Here is a 20,386-nt window from a genome sequence, read left to right as displayed (position 1 = left end):
TTGTGAGAGAATGCTACACCTCTGTCAACGGCTTTTTACAGAAATCTTGTAATAGTTTCTAATATTCAACATTTATGTTTTGGACTAAATATTTAGTCATATTATGAAATGTTTGTGGTGCAATTTGTGACAGCTGTGACCTGTCGTTATATATTGCATAGCATTATTTTACAAGCTGCAGTACGGAGAATATTTCAATGGCTGTTTCCCATTGTATTCAATTGCCGCTATGATTTGCAACGTATTTAGTTCGTGTACGGCACATGTGCACGTTTCTTTGAATAACACGTGGTCGGGATCGATATCCGACATGTTTTGTTTACATTGATATGTAGTTACGCTGATTTACCGATTTATGCAGTTGTTCGCCATTAAATTGAACACCACTTACCTCCGTATACTTATTGGTGTCGTCTATATAATAAGTTGTTATACCCGTTAGAAGCGATGATGCCCACTTTATTCCACTTTAAATTCATTGTTCCCGTTTTCCTACACTTTATGATTGGGGATGCACTATTTCCGGTTTGGGGAAGTTACCAATGTGACGTCAGATTGATTACGACGTCATTGGTGCCCTACTAGATCCGCCCTAAAGGCTATATAAACAGCGACAATCTGTCATTCGGGGTCCTTTGAGCTTGATGCACGGACGCATTATTCTGAGGAATCCAGTGCCACAGTAAGTGGAGATTGCAACTGATTGGAATTGTCAGAGTTCCATATAAATATCTTATATACGTAGTTAATTTGGGTGCCAGTCATTGCCAGTATGATTTAACACCCCCACTTTATTCTATATATAATAATACATAGGCTAGTTCTTGTCAATTCAAGTAACAACACAAGACGACAAGGATTTGTGTGAGTTTATTTAAAATTGTTAGAATATCTACTAAATGTTATAATAAATTGTTGTTGAACTTTTACTCATTGTTACGTTTTCTCTCTCTCACTCGTCTCCCCCGCGACGACACGGAAGCTCGTTATTGATTACAAATTCACTGCCTTGCAAATAAATATTAAATTCATAACCTCCCGCCCGGGTACGTTACAGAATTAAATTAAGCTTACTGTAAATTGTTTAAAATCGCCGTTTTCTGATCCTAAATTTGGAACTACTTCGTAATATGCGTATGAATGTAGGACATTCACGTGGTGGAGATTTAAATGTAAACATGGAATCAAAAGTAAGAAAGGCTGTAAAATTACGATAAAACTTGTAAATTAAGAGACAACTAAATGGTAAATATGTATTTATTAAAGTGCCAGTGGGTTATGAAAAGAGCCCGATGTATCACCTGTTGCCAGAAATTTTACAGTGAAAGGAAACCGAGAATGATTGTTTATATCATGTGATTATATTGTCTCGTGATTCCAAGCGTTGAGAGAGCAAACTTCCACTCTTCCACTTAGGCATTATGGGATAGCGATTTCTTAGGCCGCTTATACTGTGACATCACTCAGAATGACGAAAAAACATAACGTCAAACGTAAACAACTTTCAAAACAAGAACGTAAACATCAAGTTCATTACTTTACACAATAATTTGAACAGAGTCTCCCTACTTTTTAATGATCTTTTGATCATATATGTTTAAAATAAAATCCATACTTTTATATTAATGCTCTTTATCATTATCTTCAAACTTTTAACTGCGAACTACTTCTTTAGTGTTATTTGCCTGCGTGATAATCGCGGACTCACAATATACAAATCTGTATATTGTGCTGCGTCACATAGGAGATGAGAGAGGTGGAGAGACAATATCAACCCAGAGTTATCGTTCCCGCTACGCTCCACTAATACCTCTGTCAACGTCTAAAAAGTTATATCAAAATGTACAAAAACTAACTTAGCATATCGAACTGTAATGATAATATCTGAGCAAATCAAACACTTCTCTGAATTTTCTAAAATCAAAAGATGGTAAATATGAGACACCTGAGCGAATTAGAAGGTTTATATAAATATTCATTCATTCAATAATACTAGTATATAATCATGGAATTCGTTGTTTTTGTGAACCTACTTTAAGATTTAAAGCATAAAACTTAAACTTATAAAATTATTATCCATGATGCTATAGGTATAGGTAAGTTTTGCCAAGAATCTTGACATTTAGATGTTGACAGAGGTGTTGTAGCGCAGCGTAATACGCTCTCTGGTGAGAGATTGGTGGAGAGAATGCTACAAATTACGTTCAACGCGCGATAAAAGTCAGAGTGGATCCGCATTTCGAAAGTCCAATCGAAACACGCTCGGCCTTTTAAAAAAAAATAATAACACACTCAGCCTTTAAAAAAAGAACGTTATTTGTCGATTACGGAATTGACCGAGTGTATTACGATTGCTCGAAAGTCCCGTATTTGGGACTTTCGGCTTTTAGCCGTACTACATTTACCACTTGCTGTAAATGGTTTTCGCTTTTATGTTCCGTTGACGGACTTCCTATTGTTTTTACACAAGCCAGGATAATTTGGACGGGTAACAACAACTAGCAAGTTATGTAAACTGCTTTAGTGATTAGGCCTAATCATTGTTTTGGATTGCTACAAGTGTCATTGATTTAGAATTACTGCAACTGAATATTTCGATACAATTTGCACCATTGATATTATGCGTCGTTCTGGGGTTCACCTTCAAAAATGGATGTCTCAACGGGCGGGACACTCAAATGGCCTTGGTTATCAAGTTGGGATCTGCAGTTTCCACACATCATGCAAACGCCAAAAGGTGTTAACTATGGATACCATGAATCCATTTGTGAAGAATATGGAATATGCAGTTCGAGGTCCTATTGTAATTCGCGCAGGAGAAATTGAGGCTGAGTTAAATAAGGTATGATACACACCAACAGATCAAAGGTCTACTTTCTGGTGGTGGTGGGGTGTAAACACATTTGTATGCTCAGCTTAGCCGATTTGTCACATGTTGCTTAGATAGCATCTAGTCTTTTTCTTTAACAGACCTATTAAATTAATATGTTTTACGGCGTGACTGTGTTTGAGGGCGAAGCAAACAAATTTTGGCATTGGTATCTATATCCAAAACAGAACAAAGACAACCCGAAGTTAGCACGAGGACGGAACTGTATCAAAGCATCCTAATTTTGGATATTTGATCCGCCTACATATTGAACGCGGGAAATATAACGCAATTGATGTCAACAGTACATTGTGACGTCATATTCAGCGTCGTTATTTAGGAAATTTACAAACATAGCGTTTGAACCACAACAACAAACATGGCGTTAATCGTGGAGTGATTATACATGATTAAGAAAATAAGATTTACATGCTTTTACGAATTTTATGTAACATCTCAGAACGACGTGAACTAGGGTAGACGAGATTCAAAATGGAGAAATACATGTCCACGCGATAATATTCGAATCGACGCCATTAGTACCAAACTTTTCAAGTTCCATAGGTATGGTTTAATTTTTCATTATATTCCTATATTTTCCTTTTAAACATGTATATACGCGTTACCTATAGGGAGAGCTCCGCTCTCACGGCCCTTCGGGCCGTGAGAGGGCTTCGCCCTCTAATAAATATTTTTATTCACAGGCCACTTGGGTTATCAACATAAATTTTTACTGGTCAATTGATAACTTTTTCTGTCCCTTTGGACAAGTGGATACAAAAACAACTGGCCTAATTTAAACATATTCAATAATAATGAAACATTTTCATCATTAAGCCTCGCTTCTTGTTTATGCAAACTAGTATCAACAGCGGGTTTTAAAAAAAAAACAACTGCTTTAATCGCACTATCCTTGACCATGTTTTTCACTTAAACTTAGAAAATAGTCGGTGTCATCTTTACCTTCTTAGTCATTTTTGAAAGTGTACTGTGTGACTGTCTGGATTACGAAATCTTCACAGTTTACTTTAAAAAACAGCAGCTGAAGACATACATGTACCTAGATAACTCGAAACACCTCCTGTTGCTTGTACCTTTTTTTTTTTTTAAATGTTTAGAAGAATCATCCAAGGACCGCTGATTGTATACGTCACTTTAAAAGACAACTCGTTCTTAGAAACATTCATGAATTTATCTGCATTGTTTTACTTCATTGTAAATTTACTTAATTATAGAGAAATCAAGAAATTGTTTTGCATGTGATAAAAACCGGGATGCACATACGTTTAAAATTTACTTATTTGATTGTTGAGGAATTTTGATAAGTATTTAAATCAACTAGCCATAAGGGTGCATGCTCTTAACAGAGCTTTATATAGACCAAAACCATAATTTACTGACCCCAGACCAAACAGGCCATCAATTATTTCGAGGCCCGTTTAATCATTACATTGATTATGGAATATTATTATCAGGTCCAGCATAATTTCTGTATTAAGCTATCTAGTTTCATAAAGCTATTTGAAATAGCTAGGTTAAGCTAGTTTAGATTGAATTAGATTGAATTTCTTAAGTACAATGATGTAGCCAAACAGTCACATAATTTTCGAACATGTTTACACTTTGAAGTAACCACCATACTGTGGTACATCATTAGAATTCATAACAATACTATGTTATTTTAAGAATCATAAAAAGAGAATTTCTTTTGTGTTGTAAACAGTTCACTACCCTAGCGCAGTGCTTTGAAGAAAGATGACTTTACATTGATGTGGAATCTGATCGCCAATTCATTATATTTTTGATCCTCATTGACTTTATTCTATGCTGACTATTGGATAACTGCTGCTTAATAACTTAATGATCCTATACATGCATTTGACAATTTTGAATTAAAATTCTTCCGTAAAGGATGTATTTTTGTTTCATATATGAGATTAATTATTTCAGGGCATTTCAAAGGATTTTAAAGATGTTATAAGAGCCAACATTGGGGACTGCCATGCGACTGGCCAAAAGCCATTAACTTTCCTGCGACAGGTGATCTAGTAATTAAACCATTTGATTCATTGAGATGTGAAGTACATATACAGTAAAATATCTCTATCTCGAAGTCCGAGGGACCTCGAAAAAACTTCGAGATATCCGGGGGTTGGAGATATCCAAAATCGATCTTGGATATATTTTTTTTGAAGGAGGATTTTTGATGTATAGTATGGGATTTGCATTGTAAACAAAACCTGGTTAACCCCCGTTGCCATTTCTTATAGTTTAATACAAGTTGATAAATTAATATTGTGGAATTTCAAAGACAAACATTTCGGTTTTTTTAATATATATATATATATATATATATAAACAAAAAAGACGGATTAAAAAAAACTTTTAAATGTTTATTAAATAAATTTTTGTGTTTTCTCTGTACTAGTTTTAATGATGAAGCGTGTATTATTAAATGCATTATCGTTATTAAGAGCGTTACCTTCAAGCGTATTTCGACGATTTTGTGCGTTTATCTAACCCACATGTTAATGATAGAGCGTGTCATTCAAAACACCATCCCTGGAATCGGGTGTGTTAGTTCATAACTGACGGTGAACTTTAGCCATAATGTTGGAAGGCTTCACCAATCACCCAAGCTGTTGAACCATTTATTGCGACCTGGGTCTACTCGGGAAAAGGCGAGCGTGGATTAGCGGTCATTACTTATAATTGATGTAGCCGCGGTTGTGAATGTGTGACTTTACGACGCCAGGTATGGTAAGCAGAGCGGAAAATTGACTGCACTTCGAGATAAACCAGGTGAATTTAGGGTATGGGACTTTGAACGTACTTCGACATAAGCGGAGTATTCGAGATTACCGTGTTATAAATATCAGAAGTTTTTATAATCATTTATATAGGGAAAACGGTCGGGACTGGCGGTCGACTTCGACTCAAGCGGGGTATTCGAGATAAACCATATTCGAGATACAGATATTTTACTGTAATATATACTAAAATTATATTTCATATGGTAATACAGTATCCTTTGTGATAAAATCTATCTAATGGGACATGCTTTGTCCATCTGAGAAACATTGTAATTAATGATGGATAAAAGACCATTGAGAATGAAAATTATTATTGAAATGGAGAGTGAGACAGACAGGTATCTGATCAGAAAGTTTTTTTCTGTATGTACTGTTCTGTAATGTAGGTAGTAGCCCTGTGTACGGATCCGGACCACTTAATGAAAAGTCCATATTATCCAGACGATGCTAAAGACAGAGCCAGAAGAATTTTAGATAGCTGTGGGGGTCACAGCATCGGTAATCCAAATCCATTAACAATTGCATGTACTTAACCAATCTAAACTTAAATCATTTTAAGAAATTTAAGAAGGAACAAGAATAGTATTTTGAAGCCACTTTTAGGTGCATACAGTGACAGTGCAGGAGTGAGGGTGATTCGTGAGGACATTGCTCGGTACATTGAAGAAAGAGATGGACACCCCTCTAATCCTGACGACATATTCTTGTGTACAGGAGCAAGCGATGGTATAAAGGTCAGCATATCTTGGATTTGATGAGTAGGGAATGCTGTGCTCTGAACACTGCTGAGATCATAAGAAAAGAATATGTTTAGTTGTTGGGAGATTTGTATCAGTAATGGCAGACTCATGTATAAAGGCTGTGCTGCCTTCAGATAAGCAGTGGTGGATCTGATGAGGGATATGGAGGTGGCAGCACTCCTTTTTGATTGAACATATTTTAAAAAAAAAAATGGTCATTGAGACATGGGCAATCCCCACTTCTTTGACAAAAACGGTACAAACTTGGGTACCTCCTCTCCTATTTTATTTTTCTTTAAATTGAATCTGACCCTAAAATATAATAACTCTATCAGTCTGATTTGCAATAAAAATGTTTTGTTCTCTTATTTGAAAATCATGATTTTATTCTAGAACTATTGTATTTAATCCAGACCATCATGAAGATGTTGATGACTGGTCGAGATGGAGCAGAGAGAGCTGGAGTTATGATTCCCATCCCTCAGTATCCCCTGTACACCGCCACAATAGCTGAATACAATGCCTACCCAGTGAGTATATACAATAGCTGAATACAATGCCTACCCAGTGAGTATACACGTACCGTGTTGTTCATACACATACAATATAACACTCGGGGTTTATGCAGACCAGGAAAAGTACTTAAATTTTGACCCAGTCCTTGAAAAGTGCTTGAATTTTGACCCAGTCCTTGAATTTTGACCCAGTACTTTAAAAGTGCTTGAAAATGCGTAAACATACAAAGTCATTGATAAGTGCTTAAATTTGCAATTTAAGTGCGCAAGTTCTTTTAAATGGTGCTTGAATTCTGATCGCATTCTACTTTCAATTTTTATAGTTAAGACCTTGCATACCAATTATATCTATTTAGGGGAGATATGTGTTTTTTTGTTTGTTTTTGGTAAACACAATACTCACATTTCATTTATGACATTGTAAAGTAATAAAAAAAAAACTATCTAGCCAAGCAACCATTGATTTTTTAAAAAGAGGTTAAATGAGCTAAAGAAAGAATTAGAAAATTCCATCAGTTGTGTCAGCTTTTTGAATCATGGACGTGATTGTAATGTCTAATGTCAGCTTTTAAATCATAGACATGATTGTAATGTTTAAAAGTGCTGGAAAAAATGGTCCAGTGCTGTACAAACCCAGACACTGAATGTTAAGATAAAAATTGTTAGCAAATTTTTTTTGTAGTACTGTAATGTTTGTGTTAATTCAGCAATATATATATTTTAGAAATATTTTGAACATATTTTCAATAAGTGTATGTTTTATTTATACGGACTCTTTGTTTTCTGCATGAATGAAGCTAGGTGATGGGTTGATATGTGTTTCTTTTTTGTCAGATCAGTTACTATCTGGACGAAGACAATGCTTGGTCTCTACATGCCTCAGAACTCAGGAGGGCACTGAATGAAGCTCGTAAACACTGCTTACCAAGGGCTTTAGTGATCATCAACCCAGGCAATCCCACAGGTGTGGTCTAATATCTTCTTTTAACAAAGATACATTTGTGATGGTGTGGTGTCTGCGTTTGTGAGTTCCTCTGTTTCGCCTTTTTGTACATGTACTGAACAAGAGTTGTGGTTTTTGTTTGGTTTTACATACCCCTGCAATGAAGTTACTGGAATCACAATGTCTGTTATCCTGTATGTCTGTAGACATGGGGTTAAAGGTCAGGGTTCAGGTCTTCAACTTATTGTAAGTGCAATACAATCCAGACTTTCTCATGAATTCTTTTTTATGCTTCTTCCTACATGTGATCCGGAAGCTGCATCTTTTACCATTTTGTGCTTTACCAACTTTGGTTAAGGGCAACTTCTATACCTTTTGAAAGCTTATTATTAGAGAAATATCAACAAAACTGTCCATGGCTATAGATGCTCTTTTTGATGCATTTATAACCATTAGTGTAAAATAGAATGAACACAAAGGTCTTTTGATTAGGTGTGTCAAGTAATTTATAATATTTAGGACACAATATTGGAGATTGTAAAATGTGGTATAAGCAATGATTTTGTAGGTGTTTATCACTTTTATAAAGCTGGATCAAATAATATTGTGTCCAGCCACCTGAGCCAAAGGCTTATGTATTCTTATGTGATTAAGATTTGTCTGGCATATATAAACATTTCATGTTTTCAACTTCTTTTCAAGAAACACTTGGCTAATTTCAACCAAACTCGCCACAAAGCATCCATGGTTAAGGGGTTTGAAGTTTAATTCAAGGATGGGTCATGCCCTGTTCCAAGGGGAGATAATTAAAAAAATAGCAAATATTCCTACAAAAAAATATATAGAAATATTCCTCATATACTGAAGATTTATGTTTGTTCATACCATGCACTCTGGGGCAAAGGTGGGGGTGCAATAAGGGTTCAAAGTTTAGAATTGGTATTGTATTTGAAAATCTGAAGGTTTTTTTCTCAAAAAACCATAAGGGAATGGATTTTTAAATTAATATTTAAGCACCCTTATATAGTGTTGCTTCAGATTCGTTCATACCATGGCACATGAGGGTCAGGTCAGGGTTACAAAAGGAATAGATTGCCAAATCAATATGCAAGTGTCCTTGTGTATTGAACTTTTAGGTTTCACACTGTAACTGCTGGTGCTATGAAGGGGTGATAGTATTATTCAAAATTCTTTAAGATGTAGTTAGGATACTTATTGTTCAGTTCATATTTATTAAAGCAATATATGTAGCATTGATAAATTTGATTGCTCATTACCTCTTTGTGCTTGCACAATGTGGCCCATGGGCCTCATGTTCAGATAGGTGTATCCAGCAGTGTGTATTAGTCCATCTGAACAGCTCTAGTTTAATTTTTTTTTTTATAATTTTTCACATTTTATCAAATTTGTTGCAATGCTACCTTGGATAAAGACAATAGAAGTTTCTATTGATTTTCAAGGTTAAAAGATACATGTAAGGTCACAGAGGGATAGGGGTTACCAAAATTCTTTACATGGGTGTACAAGATTTGTATCTGATTGACTCTTGCATATGCCATACGAATTATGCTGTCTTACACAAATGTTTGAATTCCTATAGATTTTGAAGATAAGGGTCCCTTCCTTGTGTATAATATTTGAGTGTCATTGCTAATCCATTTTTTATCAAATTTGCTTAAATGATACTTTTGAAAAAAGATAATGGCTCGCAGTGTAATGCATGTAAAGGTGAAGATTATTAGAGGAGAAATCCTGAATGTCCACATGGAGGTTCCATGCTTTGTAGGGCCCTTATTATAAGGTTTGTTTGAAATAACCGTCAATCATTTTCTCATGCATGCTTGACTTATCACTTCTGATGCTTGGTTTTATTTGTAATGTATTAAATGTGAAATATAATTTTACAGGTCAAGTTTTATCGAGACCAAATATCGAGGAGATCATCAAGTTTGCCAAGGAGGAGAATCTCTTTTTACTAGCAGATGAGGTAATAGAATAAAACCAATTTATTTCTATAAATGCATGCATTATCATATACAAGCATTTCTTATTTAATTATTAGTCACATGAATACATTTTGGTCATTACTCAAGTAGAGAAATACATGTACACACTAATTTGATATAATGAAATTCAGGGGACACAAATCCTTGTACACATTACTTCCGATATAATGAAATTCAGGAGACATAAATTCATGTACACACTACTACAGGGGACCAACCTGAATTGTTCATTAATATATCCAAAGTTCAATATAACAAATTTTAACTATATAAATAATGTTACTGGGGATTTATTCTTACTTCAATATAACATAACTTCAATATAAGGAAGTTCAATATAAATGGAGTTAACTGTATTTACATTCCCTTCATTTTCCGCTTGATATTCTTATATACTAAGGGCTATTCCAGAAATAAATACATGGGGGGGTCGGGAGGCACCTTTTGTATATACCAAGCACCCATAAAAAAAAAAAAAAAATTACCCCATGACCCATCAAATTAATAAACTCATTTTACAATGACCCATCTAATAAAATAAAAAAAATAACCAGACCCACCACAAAAATATTTTTAAAAATGAAAACGGTACAAATCTCGCGAGGTTTTCGGGACAAACATTCTAGTCAATGATGCGGTAATGCCTGTGCGACATTGTATCACATTAGTTCTGAAGAAACGATGTCACATCAACAATCAAAGGCATCTATGGCGGGAATGTTGGAAAGAGTGGGAGTCCAAACGATGCTATTATCATGAAATGGGTATGGATATGTTTTTCCACGAATCGTTCGTCTTCTAATGGAGCCCGCGCCCGGAGGCCTCTATCACCATCACACCGACTGATAAATATAACGTATCGGTACCCTCGTATAAATCAACTAAGGTTTGCCTATTTTTATTAGAAAACGGAATACCTATTGGTTTCAAAATATTCCCAAAATCGATGCACTGTAAACTGTAATAATCTACAGAACAGAGTTCGCCGCCATCACGTCCAAAGGGACCCTACTAAACGCGCCTCTAATTTGAAGAGTGCCGTAATGGAAAGTTATGCGCTGCAAAGAGCGACAACTCGAATAGTTCTATGTTACTTCCGATTTCGAAAGCACGTTTTCAATTTTCCCTCCGACGTTTTGTAAGCAACACGACAAGAGCGACAATAAAAATATTCTGAAAACTCAACACCCACGTGGCACAAAATAAAACAATAGAAACTACCCACTACCCATAATAAATATTTTTTTAACAGTCCAACCACGGACCAATTAAAATATGAAAAAATACGACCACCCACACAAAAAAATATCGTTTGCCGCCCGGCCCCCCCCCCCATTTGATCATTTCTGGAACAGCCCTAACCGAAACTGAAAGTTAATATCTCATAAACTTTATAAATAGGCTATTCCCTTTGTATGAATACATTTGACCTGAGGAGTATAACTCAGGTTTATCATCAAAGTGGAATTAAAATAATTAAAATGTAAATATAAGAAAAGTGTTTCAGTTATTGAGAGTATATATGAAATGGTACACCTTCATTCTCTTCACAAAGGCATATTGAATGGGGTATATTAGACCATTTAATAAAGGGGCATTAGCTGGGAAAGAGATGTCCACCATTTATTTTCTAGAATTCTCTCAATGGCATAGAAATTTATTTTGTACAAGTACAAGAGAAACTTCATAAATCTATGTAAATAACCACTTTTAGTGTAACGAAATATATAAGGAAGAATTGTTGTCTCGGAAGACAGTGATTATCTAATCACCAAAATTACATATTCATGTGCTTGTTTTGAGGTAAAAGTGTTTGAAATTATTAAATACTGGTATTATTACTGAAATATGTAACATAGATCAATTTTCATTGAATTCAATTTTTGGTGACAAAATGACAGCTACTGCCCTTTTAAGAACATCATATATACAACAGTCAATTGCAGGTTTTCATTTTCAAATGATATGATAAATAGTAGCTTTTAACTCAATAGTTAAAATTCCTATTGAGGGAAAGAATATATTCAAGACATGCAGATTTTGACAGGTATACCAACACAATATTTATGCGGAGGGGTCTGCTTTCCACTCCTTTAAAAAAGTGATGATGGAGATGGGACCAGAATATCGAGAGATGGAGCTCGCATCATTTATGTCCACCTCAAAAGGATACATGGGGGAGTAAGTTGTCAAATATTGGACTGTATAGAGAATTAGTAAATTAATGGAATACATTTTTTGTAAAAGGATTAGGAACGATGTGTTAAATATTTGCATACTTAAAGTCAAAATAGGGTCACTGTTCACAGGCACTGGACGTTTTAAATATTTATATCTATATATCAGGGGTGTGATTTTTCCTCTGATTTGCTAAATTTTCGAAAAAATGAAACACTCTGGATTTGATCTAAATTGGCAGAAAATGATATTTTTCCAGGTAGGGTGAGGTGTTTTCCTCCCTTTATGATCAGTTTTCCTCTGATTTCTGAGGAATTTAGTCACATCCCTGATATATCTATATTAAAAATATATTATCATATCATATATAAACAAAATTTTCATCAAAAATTGCAATTGATGTATAGCGGTAAAGAAGAAAACCAAGATGGCGGCGTGATACACCTAGTGAATATTTTGTTTATAGGAAGACAAATTTTTTTATTATAGATATTTAAAATGTCGAGTGCCTGTGTCACTGTTATGTAAGATGAACATTCCTTAGCCAAGTGTTAATTCCCAAAGAAAAATTTCCTTTTGTACATGTATTTCATACGAAAGCATATTTTTATGTCCCCGTAATTGAAGATTACATATACCGGTGGTATCTGGTCTGTCTTTTTGTGTACAAAAACGTAATGTATTGAAAACATTTTCGTTCCATTTGGAATTTACTTAGAGCTATTTCACTACTTTATTTTAGAATCATTTAATTTTACATGTTACACACTTTTTCATTGGTTGAAAAATTATTGGAATGTCATATCCAACGAAAAAAAAAAAATGACCAGAACTACTGTCTATTGCAATGTTGGAGATTCCTCTGGATGCTTCTTATTTACATGTATATATAGATTAGGAAACCCTGAAAAGAAAAACTTAACAATTCTATTGATCTATATAAATTTATTAAACAAAACCAAACAAATATCAAATATAAATAATAGTTAATTATGCAAAATGAAGTAAACATGGCTATTTGAGGACCCCCCCCCCCCCCCATATAACAACACATGTCTGCTTCTGCAATTCTGGGACGAGAGTTAAATGTATTCAACTGGGGATGACAATAGTCCAGTTTGCACCTTGTGACAACTTCCTTCATGTCACAAACCCAAATACCAGATACACGACACACTGCCTCAGAGATACTGCAATGTCATAGCCCTTAATGACTATGGTTTCGAACTCTGGCATAATATGTTTATGAGTGGGCACCGAACGGGGCTTCCATATGACGTTACAACAGCTGTGATGCCTTAAAAATTCACTGATAACACTCGAAAAACCCTTTGTAACACTCACTTGTCCACCTGGAAACCGTGATAACCCTCAAGAGAACCCTACCTGGCATCCCACATCAGATTATGCATGTGTCCCACGCCACGCTTTCCGTTAGTACCGACATCGAACTTTGCACTTAATTCCAGTTCCACTCAACAAAATTCTAGCAATTTTCTAACTCATCCTTTTAAAACGACATTCTTCAGTCCACAAGAAACGCGTTTGCTCAACAGTAAACAACAGTTCATGGAAGTCGCTATTAGGCCTAATGGATTTAGGTTTTTTTTTTAAAGTTGTGTATTCACAAATTACTATGCCCATCTCGAAATGACATAGAATGTAGTCCAAGAATAACTCGTTAATTCAACCCAAATCATATAATGTTTTATCATATAAACTCAATGTTTTAAAATATTAAATGATAAGGAATAAATTCATTATTTTTTCATTGGATGGAGGTATACCATAAAAAAAACGACGGAAAACTTTTGCTTCATGCACTATGTGCAATGATGCAGTTTTCTGTCTTTTCTTTTTTCGTGGTATACCTCCATCCAACAAAAAAAATATACTAAATTCATTCCTTAAATACTTGGGAGTTTTGGTGAAACGTTTTGTTGAATTCTCTCTCAAAGGATTTAAGTGAAATGGGCAAAAATAATGCAAACAGCACAGTGATATAAATGATCTATGTTTGTTGTGTCAGATGTGGATTCAGGGGAGGTTACTGCGAGGTCATCAATCTGGAACCTGCTGTTAAGGCAATGCAGGTCAAGTCCATATCAGCCAAGCTGTGTTCCTCAGTCTCTGGACAGGTGTGGTATTTCTCCTGCTTACCTAAACTCAGTGTACATTAAGAGTATTACATGCTAAAATCCTTATCTGACATGTCATATCCCATGTTTGCGTAGCTCAGTCTCTATTTTGTTTTGCATATAGGAGTTATGAGATTGATCACTGTTTGTTATCTTCACCTTTCATTTAACATCGAGCATGTATGTCTGCTGGTGGACAGTCTGTCCCCGAGGATAATTGTCACCCGATATATGTTCTTTCATGAAATAAACAATGATACAATACTGGCTGACATGTTGTTCAGTATAAAATGTCACTCTATGGAGTCTATAAGGGGCACAGGCTCTACAGAATGGTTGGTGTCCATCGGATTACTCCTCCTAGGCACCTGATCCCACCTCTGGTGTGTCCAGGGGTCCGTGTTTGCCCAACTCTCTATTTTGTATTGCCTATAGGAGTTATGAGATTGATCACTGTTCGTTATCTTCACCTTTCATCAGCCTGATTGACCCCATATCTAGGGTTGATATGAGAGCTGATATGACATGATATGGATTTTGGCATGTAATATTCTATTTATCATGTACTGCACTTTTTCATGCTTAGATATTGTATGTGATGGTATAATGTCTATAATTTTTAAAAATTGATACAAAATCTGGGAGCTGATTTTATAGATTGTTATTCTTTTGATGACATGCGGGTTATTGTTTTTTGCATTTTCAAGTTACATCAAGGAATATTTGGTACATTACATTACTTTGGTACGGTAAAAACCTTGATACAATGGTTTACTCAAAACTGAGGTGCATTGATTTACTATAATAGTGAATTATTGATGCATTGATTAACTATGGTAAAAAAATTCTTAAATTAACTATGGTAAAAAACTCTCATACATTGATTTACTACAGTAAAAACTTTGATACGGTGATTGTTATGAGCGAATACATAATTTCTGGCTTCTTTTGCATTTTTGCACGCCGTCATGATTTGTGATATATGGATTTTTGGACTGGTCATTGGTATCAGTTATTGTGACGTCACCTGTATTGTGCAGTGCAAAATTGGCATAATAATTACCAAGTACATGTATATGATAAACTGCAGTATAAGAAGCATGTTAACTCAACCTATATCAATTTTTCAAGGTTATTCGTTACGTAAGCAATATTGAGAAATACTACGATATACTATTGTGGAAACTTTAATGTCATTGCATATTTCTGAGGTAACACAAAAGAAAGGTAAAAGGTTTAAGTTTTATGAGGACAATAAAAATTCATTTGATGTAGCTGTATGATAGACTGAGCTTCTGTACTGTCGGCAAAACACACTTAAAGCAAAATGTAGGGGATGAACAATTTTGATTTGTTATAAATGTAGTTTATTATATCCAATAAGTTCAATTATAATATGTGTTTTAAAATTACAGGGAATGAAAATCATTTTTGCTGCAAATACGAATTCATTGTTAGCGTATTTGTAGTAAATGTGGTTTGCTGTAAAAATGTTGAAGCAAGTTTATGGACAAATGATATATAAATGATCTTGTCATTAGATAACTCGCAACTTTTGAAAATGGCATACAGTTATGTACTGGGAATTTACAACAAAAACAACTTTTTTATTTGTATGTGCTTAAATGAAAAACTACATCTAGCTACATGTAGTTATGCTGGTTTTTATGAGTATTTGAAAGATGTTTCTTGTCGGTCTTTACAGACTGCCATGGATGTTGTGGTTAACCCCCCACGACCAGGAGAACCATCTTATGATCTCTTTATGAAAGTAAGCAGCCTTTTTAATTCCCGACATATTTAGATATTTAAATAGTGTTTTAGCAATATTGATGTCTTAACAAATCTATGATATTTTCAGTTATGTTGTTGATATAGAATATTACTTAATACTGTACATGTAATCTTAATAGGAGAAAAATGAAGTGTTGGGTCAGCTGAAGCAGAAGGCTGAACTGGTGGCAGAAACCTTCAACTCTGTGGAGAGAATGTCCTGTAATCCTGTACAGGGAGCAATGTATGCCTTTCCTCAAATTTATCTGCCAGAGGCTGCTGTTGAAACGGCAAAGGTAAGACTTTGAATGGTGTAGAAGACGTTAACCTATTAATGTTCCAAGTATCAATGGTTGTAAAACCCTTGATCAGATTTATGCAATAAAATATCATTTAAATATTTATCTAATGCTTTCCTCATAACAATAATAAAAACTGCTGTCTGTCATCAGCATGCTTATTTTACCTCAGTCTAAAATATATCCTACTGAGCAAATCAAGCAGTCTAAAATGATTTCTATATTGGAGCATCGGAAGTGTGGCCAGGGAGTTTCACTGTAATTTTTTTTTCAGAAAAAGGGAATAGGAGCAGATGCAATGTATTGCTTTGAACTGTTGGAAAGTACTGGGATATGTGTGGTGCCAGGCTCAGGGTTCGGACAGAAACCAGGAACATACCACTTTCGGTAATTTTCGAAACAAATCAACTTGGTTCTTGGCACACTGATTTTGACTATGAATTACTCTGTGTACTTAATCAAGATAAAGGGTTCATGGTTGGTGTGACCAGTCGACAGGGGATGCTTTCTCCTCCTAGTCACCTGATCCCAGTGTATCTAGGGGTCCTTGTTTGCCCAACTCTCTCTTTTGTATTGCTTATAGGAGTTATGAGATTGATCATTGTTCGCTATCTTCACCTTTCATTATGTAGACAGTCTGGGAAGTTGCATCTTTCATAACTTTTTTTCCATATTTAATTATTATTGTAAATGATTAATCAATAGTTACATGTAAGAACAATTCTCTGAATTTTGCTTTATGTTTCAGGACAACAATATTACCACCAGTTGACAAGCTTAAAGAAATGATGGAGCGTTTCAAGAAATTTCATGTTGGTTTTATGCAGAAGTATAAATAAGGTTTATTGTTGAAAAATATTGTTAAGGTTGTTCTCTGCTGATGGACATGTACAAGGTTTTAAAAAAGGAAATTGCTCAAAATAGGAATAGTTGTATATATATTATTGTATCATGAAGTTAAAGTACATATGTATCAATACTGGACAATTTTTGCATATGAAATCTGTTGAATATGCATTAACCTCGCAACACATGTGCAGTGTACTCGCTCATATATTAATAACACCAGGTCTGATTGAAAATCATTTGTCTAAGTTTAGCAGTCTTGAAAGTTTGAATATTGGATGTCATTTGAAAACCCCACTTTTACATCTGTGTTAAATTAACTGTTCAGATATACATGTAGGCCTGTCTTGATTTGAACCTCTGAGTACCTATATGGCATTTTTGATAATTATCTTTCAAAACAAGCTGTTTTTGGATTTTTGGTTTGTTTTCAATTGTACTAGTTGAGTTTTTGAAAGTGACAGATATGTTTTCTGGTGCACATTAATGCAGCATACAATGATACATGTAACTGTATAAATATTTATCTCTTGATCAGGGTCATTCATTAATGACCAGTTTCCAACAATATGAACATAGCATGAATTAGAGATCTATATACATGCATTATATGTCTTAAATTGATCCTTTAAAAACATGAAAATTCATTTGAAGGTTATAAAATTTCAACAAAAATAGAAATTGAAGTTGTTTTGTGACAAAAATCTTGATGAAAATTCAAATTATAGCATGATCAGCCTTTGTTTAAGTCCCATTAAACCTCTTGAAGTAAAAAAAAAAATCGTTGTTTTTGTAGTTTTATTTTTAGATTTGATGGCAAGACATGACAGCACATCTCCTAGAGAATGAATATACTCTGAGCATGTTATAAACTTCATCTTAGGAAAATAGAAATAATTACCTTGTTCTTGGAATTGTTGAACAGCTAATTTAAAGTAGCAACAATAAAACTCTTTTTCACAAAGTTTGTGAAAATTTCAAAGCAGCATCGATGGTAGTATTAAATAATGATTGCGACTTGGGCAATTGAGGTTGATGATGCAATTGTACATGTACATGTATGTAGCATGTTTTTTCTAGTTCTAACATCATAGCTTACCACTCAGCAACCTAGAGTGCACTATAGTGCAGGTACATTCTGTACATAAAAATGTAAGTCTCACTAGTAGGGGAAGATTTTTCAACTGTACCAGCTCTGTATTTTTTGTAGAATGCATACATGTATTGAATACTGTGCAATTGATTGCGATATATGCTTTGACTGTCAGATGTTTTAAGGGGAAACTACTTTGATGTCAGAACGTGGTTACTTGGGTGCTTTATTTTGAAATCTCGGATGAATCTTTTATTCCCTTATTCAGTAGTGCTATATATACAGAATATTTGCATAATTATTTATTATAAAATGTATCTTTGCTCTTTACAAGATAAATACTATGATCTTGTCATTACCTTTGAAATCATTAAAGTTAATCAATTAGTGAAGCTTAACCTAATACTTTAAAATATTGCCATTAAGATGTACGTGTGCAGATGTAGTGGAACTTCACTTGTTATACATTGTATAGTTACGTCTATTTTGTGATTGTGATAGATCTTTCAGTCATTTTCAGTATATATGTACACTGTATATATCACGGCTTGCTTTGACACTTACTATGTTTAATGCTCTTGTAAGTGCAAGAAGCATTTTTTTAAATTGAGATTATTGTTAATTAAATGAGTCTTATGAAACTACTGTAACTTTAATTTATTTGTCAGTGACCTGTTTTGATTAAAAAATTGATCATATGCAAAACATACTCTAAATGTAAAACAGGTGAGAGACATAAACTGCATAATTCGTCACTGCGCTTCCAAAACCTTCTAAGTCGAAATATGCATAAAATGCGTTTCTTTCCATTTTAGAAATAACAACGCAGTATCTGTATTCCCTAAAATATCGTACGTCTACGATTGATTGATTGATGTTTTCCGCCACATACAAGAATTTTTCAGTTATTTGGTGGGGCCCAGTTTTTATTGGTGGAAGAGAGAACGCAGATACAATGTACATTGTACCTGGGAAGAGACCACCGACCTTTCCACAAGTAAACTGGGAAACTTTCTCACTTACCGGCGCGAGCGGGATTCTAACCAGAGGTGAGAGGCCTTGTGATTTTGAGTGTGATGCTCTGACCACTCGGCCACGCCAATTAGAAGTAAAAAAAAAATGCACTTTATGCATGTGACAAAACTTCGTAGATGAATTCGTTACACAATTTATTTCTAAACCTGTATGTTAAAAACAGGAACTCCAACAAGCTTGCATGAAGATGCAGGTCTAATGGAATAAAAGTTACGCATAATTTTATGCTTCATTTAACAAAGGAATTTTTTGATGTAATTATTGCACATTAATTTTAACAAATACACAATAAAACGAAGGATTCGAAAGTGTAAGAATATAATAAAACTTGTAATGTCTATTTTAATTTCTATCTTAGTAACTTTATTAAATTGAAGGTGATTTTGATCGTTTCTAGTTTCAATACGATTTTTTATATATGAATTCTGCATTAAGTGTATTAGAGTTGCGACAATTTTAAAGTTAAATTGCTTTAATTTTATGGGGGAATGGTGTAAAGAACTATACTATCAATGGTTCATACCATTTGACCTCGTCAGTGTGTAGTAAACTGGTTTTGATTTCTACATGTATATGCTCTTGTTGTTTATGCGTTAGCCTTAATAATCAACAAATATAGAACTTCTTATGGGGAACTTTCATGTAGAATTCTGTAAATTAAATATTGCAAATATCAAATTTAGAGGAATAGCCCCAGTTAAATGTTATAAATTTCACCGTTTTGCTGTTGACTCGCAATGCCTTTATATTCAAATGATTGCTAAAGAAAATGCTGTTTTACTTATGTCGGTAGAGAGGAATGGGTGGTATGTGTGATAGACCATTCCACTTGAATTGAACGACTAATCTTTCAGGGAATGTGAAGGAATCGGACTAAAAAAAATTTTTTTTTTTCGAACAAGTGATCATTGACGATGGTTTCTGACGGGAGCATCCGCGCAAAATGTAAATGAATTAAAATGATAACACTGACCGCAAAACAAAAGTACCTTCAGTTTGACGTTTTGCACCGCTTTTACATAACAGAAAGGGTATTTCAGCAGAAGGACCAGTCTTCTCATTTAGTAAAGTTTGTTCTCGAAACACACCCTGCATCAACGGTTATTGAATGACTCCGTTATTCAAATCAAATTTATCC

The 20,386-nt window shown here is 34.4% G+C and overlaps 1 protein-coding gene across 1 annotated transcript; it reads left to right on the top strand.

The window, feature by feature from the left end:
- The first annotated feature begins 2,376 nt into the window (after positions 1 to 2,376).
- On the top strand, positions 2,377 to 18,858 carry LOC125678278 (alanine aminotransferase 1-like). Its single transcript, XM_048916605.2, has 13 exons — positions 2,377 to 2,842; positions 4,820 to 4,909; positions 6,069 to 6,180; positions 6,286 to 6,416; positions 6,836 to 6,952; positions 7,772 to 7,901; positions 9,788 to 9,867; positions 11,934 to 12,067; positions 14,094 to 14,202; positions 15,908 to 15,973; positions 16,116 to 16,271; positions 16,549 to 16,661; positions 17,023 to 18,858. The coding sequence occupies exons 1-13, from the start codon at positions 2,621 to 2,623 to the stop codon at positions 17,111 to 17,113; spliced, it is 1,551 nt and encodes a 516-aa protein (XP_048772562.2). The 5' UTR covers positions 2,377 to 2,620; the 3' UTR covers positions 17,114 to 18,858.
- The last annotated feature ends 1,528 nt before the right edge of the window (positions 18,859 to 20,386 follow it).

This window comes from Ostrea edulis, chromosome 1 (assembly GCF_947568905.1).
Source record: "Ostrea edulis chromosome 1, xbOstEdul1.1, whole genome shotgun sequence".
Classification (NCBI taxonomy): Eukaryota; Metazoa; Mollusca; class Bivalvia; order Ostreida; family Ostreidae; genus Ostrea; species Ostrea edulis.
Note: the sequence above shows the minus strand (reverse complement) of the source record. Positions and strands in the feature narration are given on the sequence as shown.

What these genes read in the sequence shown, in the direction of transcription:
- LOC125678278 (XM_048916605.2), top strand. Translation starts at nt 2,621, where the DNA reads ATGCGTCGTTCTGGGGTTCACCTTCAAAAATGGATGTCTCAACGGGCG. An exon ending in CATTAACTTTCCTGCGACAG is followed by an intron (nt 4,910 to 6,068) that starts GTGATCTAGTAA and finishes TCTGTAATGTAG; the next exon opens with GTAGTAGCCCTGTGTACGGA. An exon ending in CAACCCAGGCAATCCCACAG is followed by an intron (nt 7,902 to 9,787) that starts GTGTGGTCTAAT and finishes ATAATTTTACAG; the next exon opens with GTCAAGTTTTATCGAGACCA.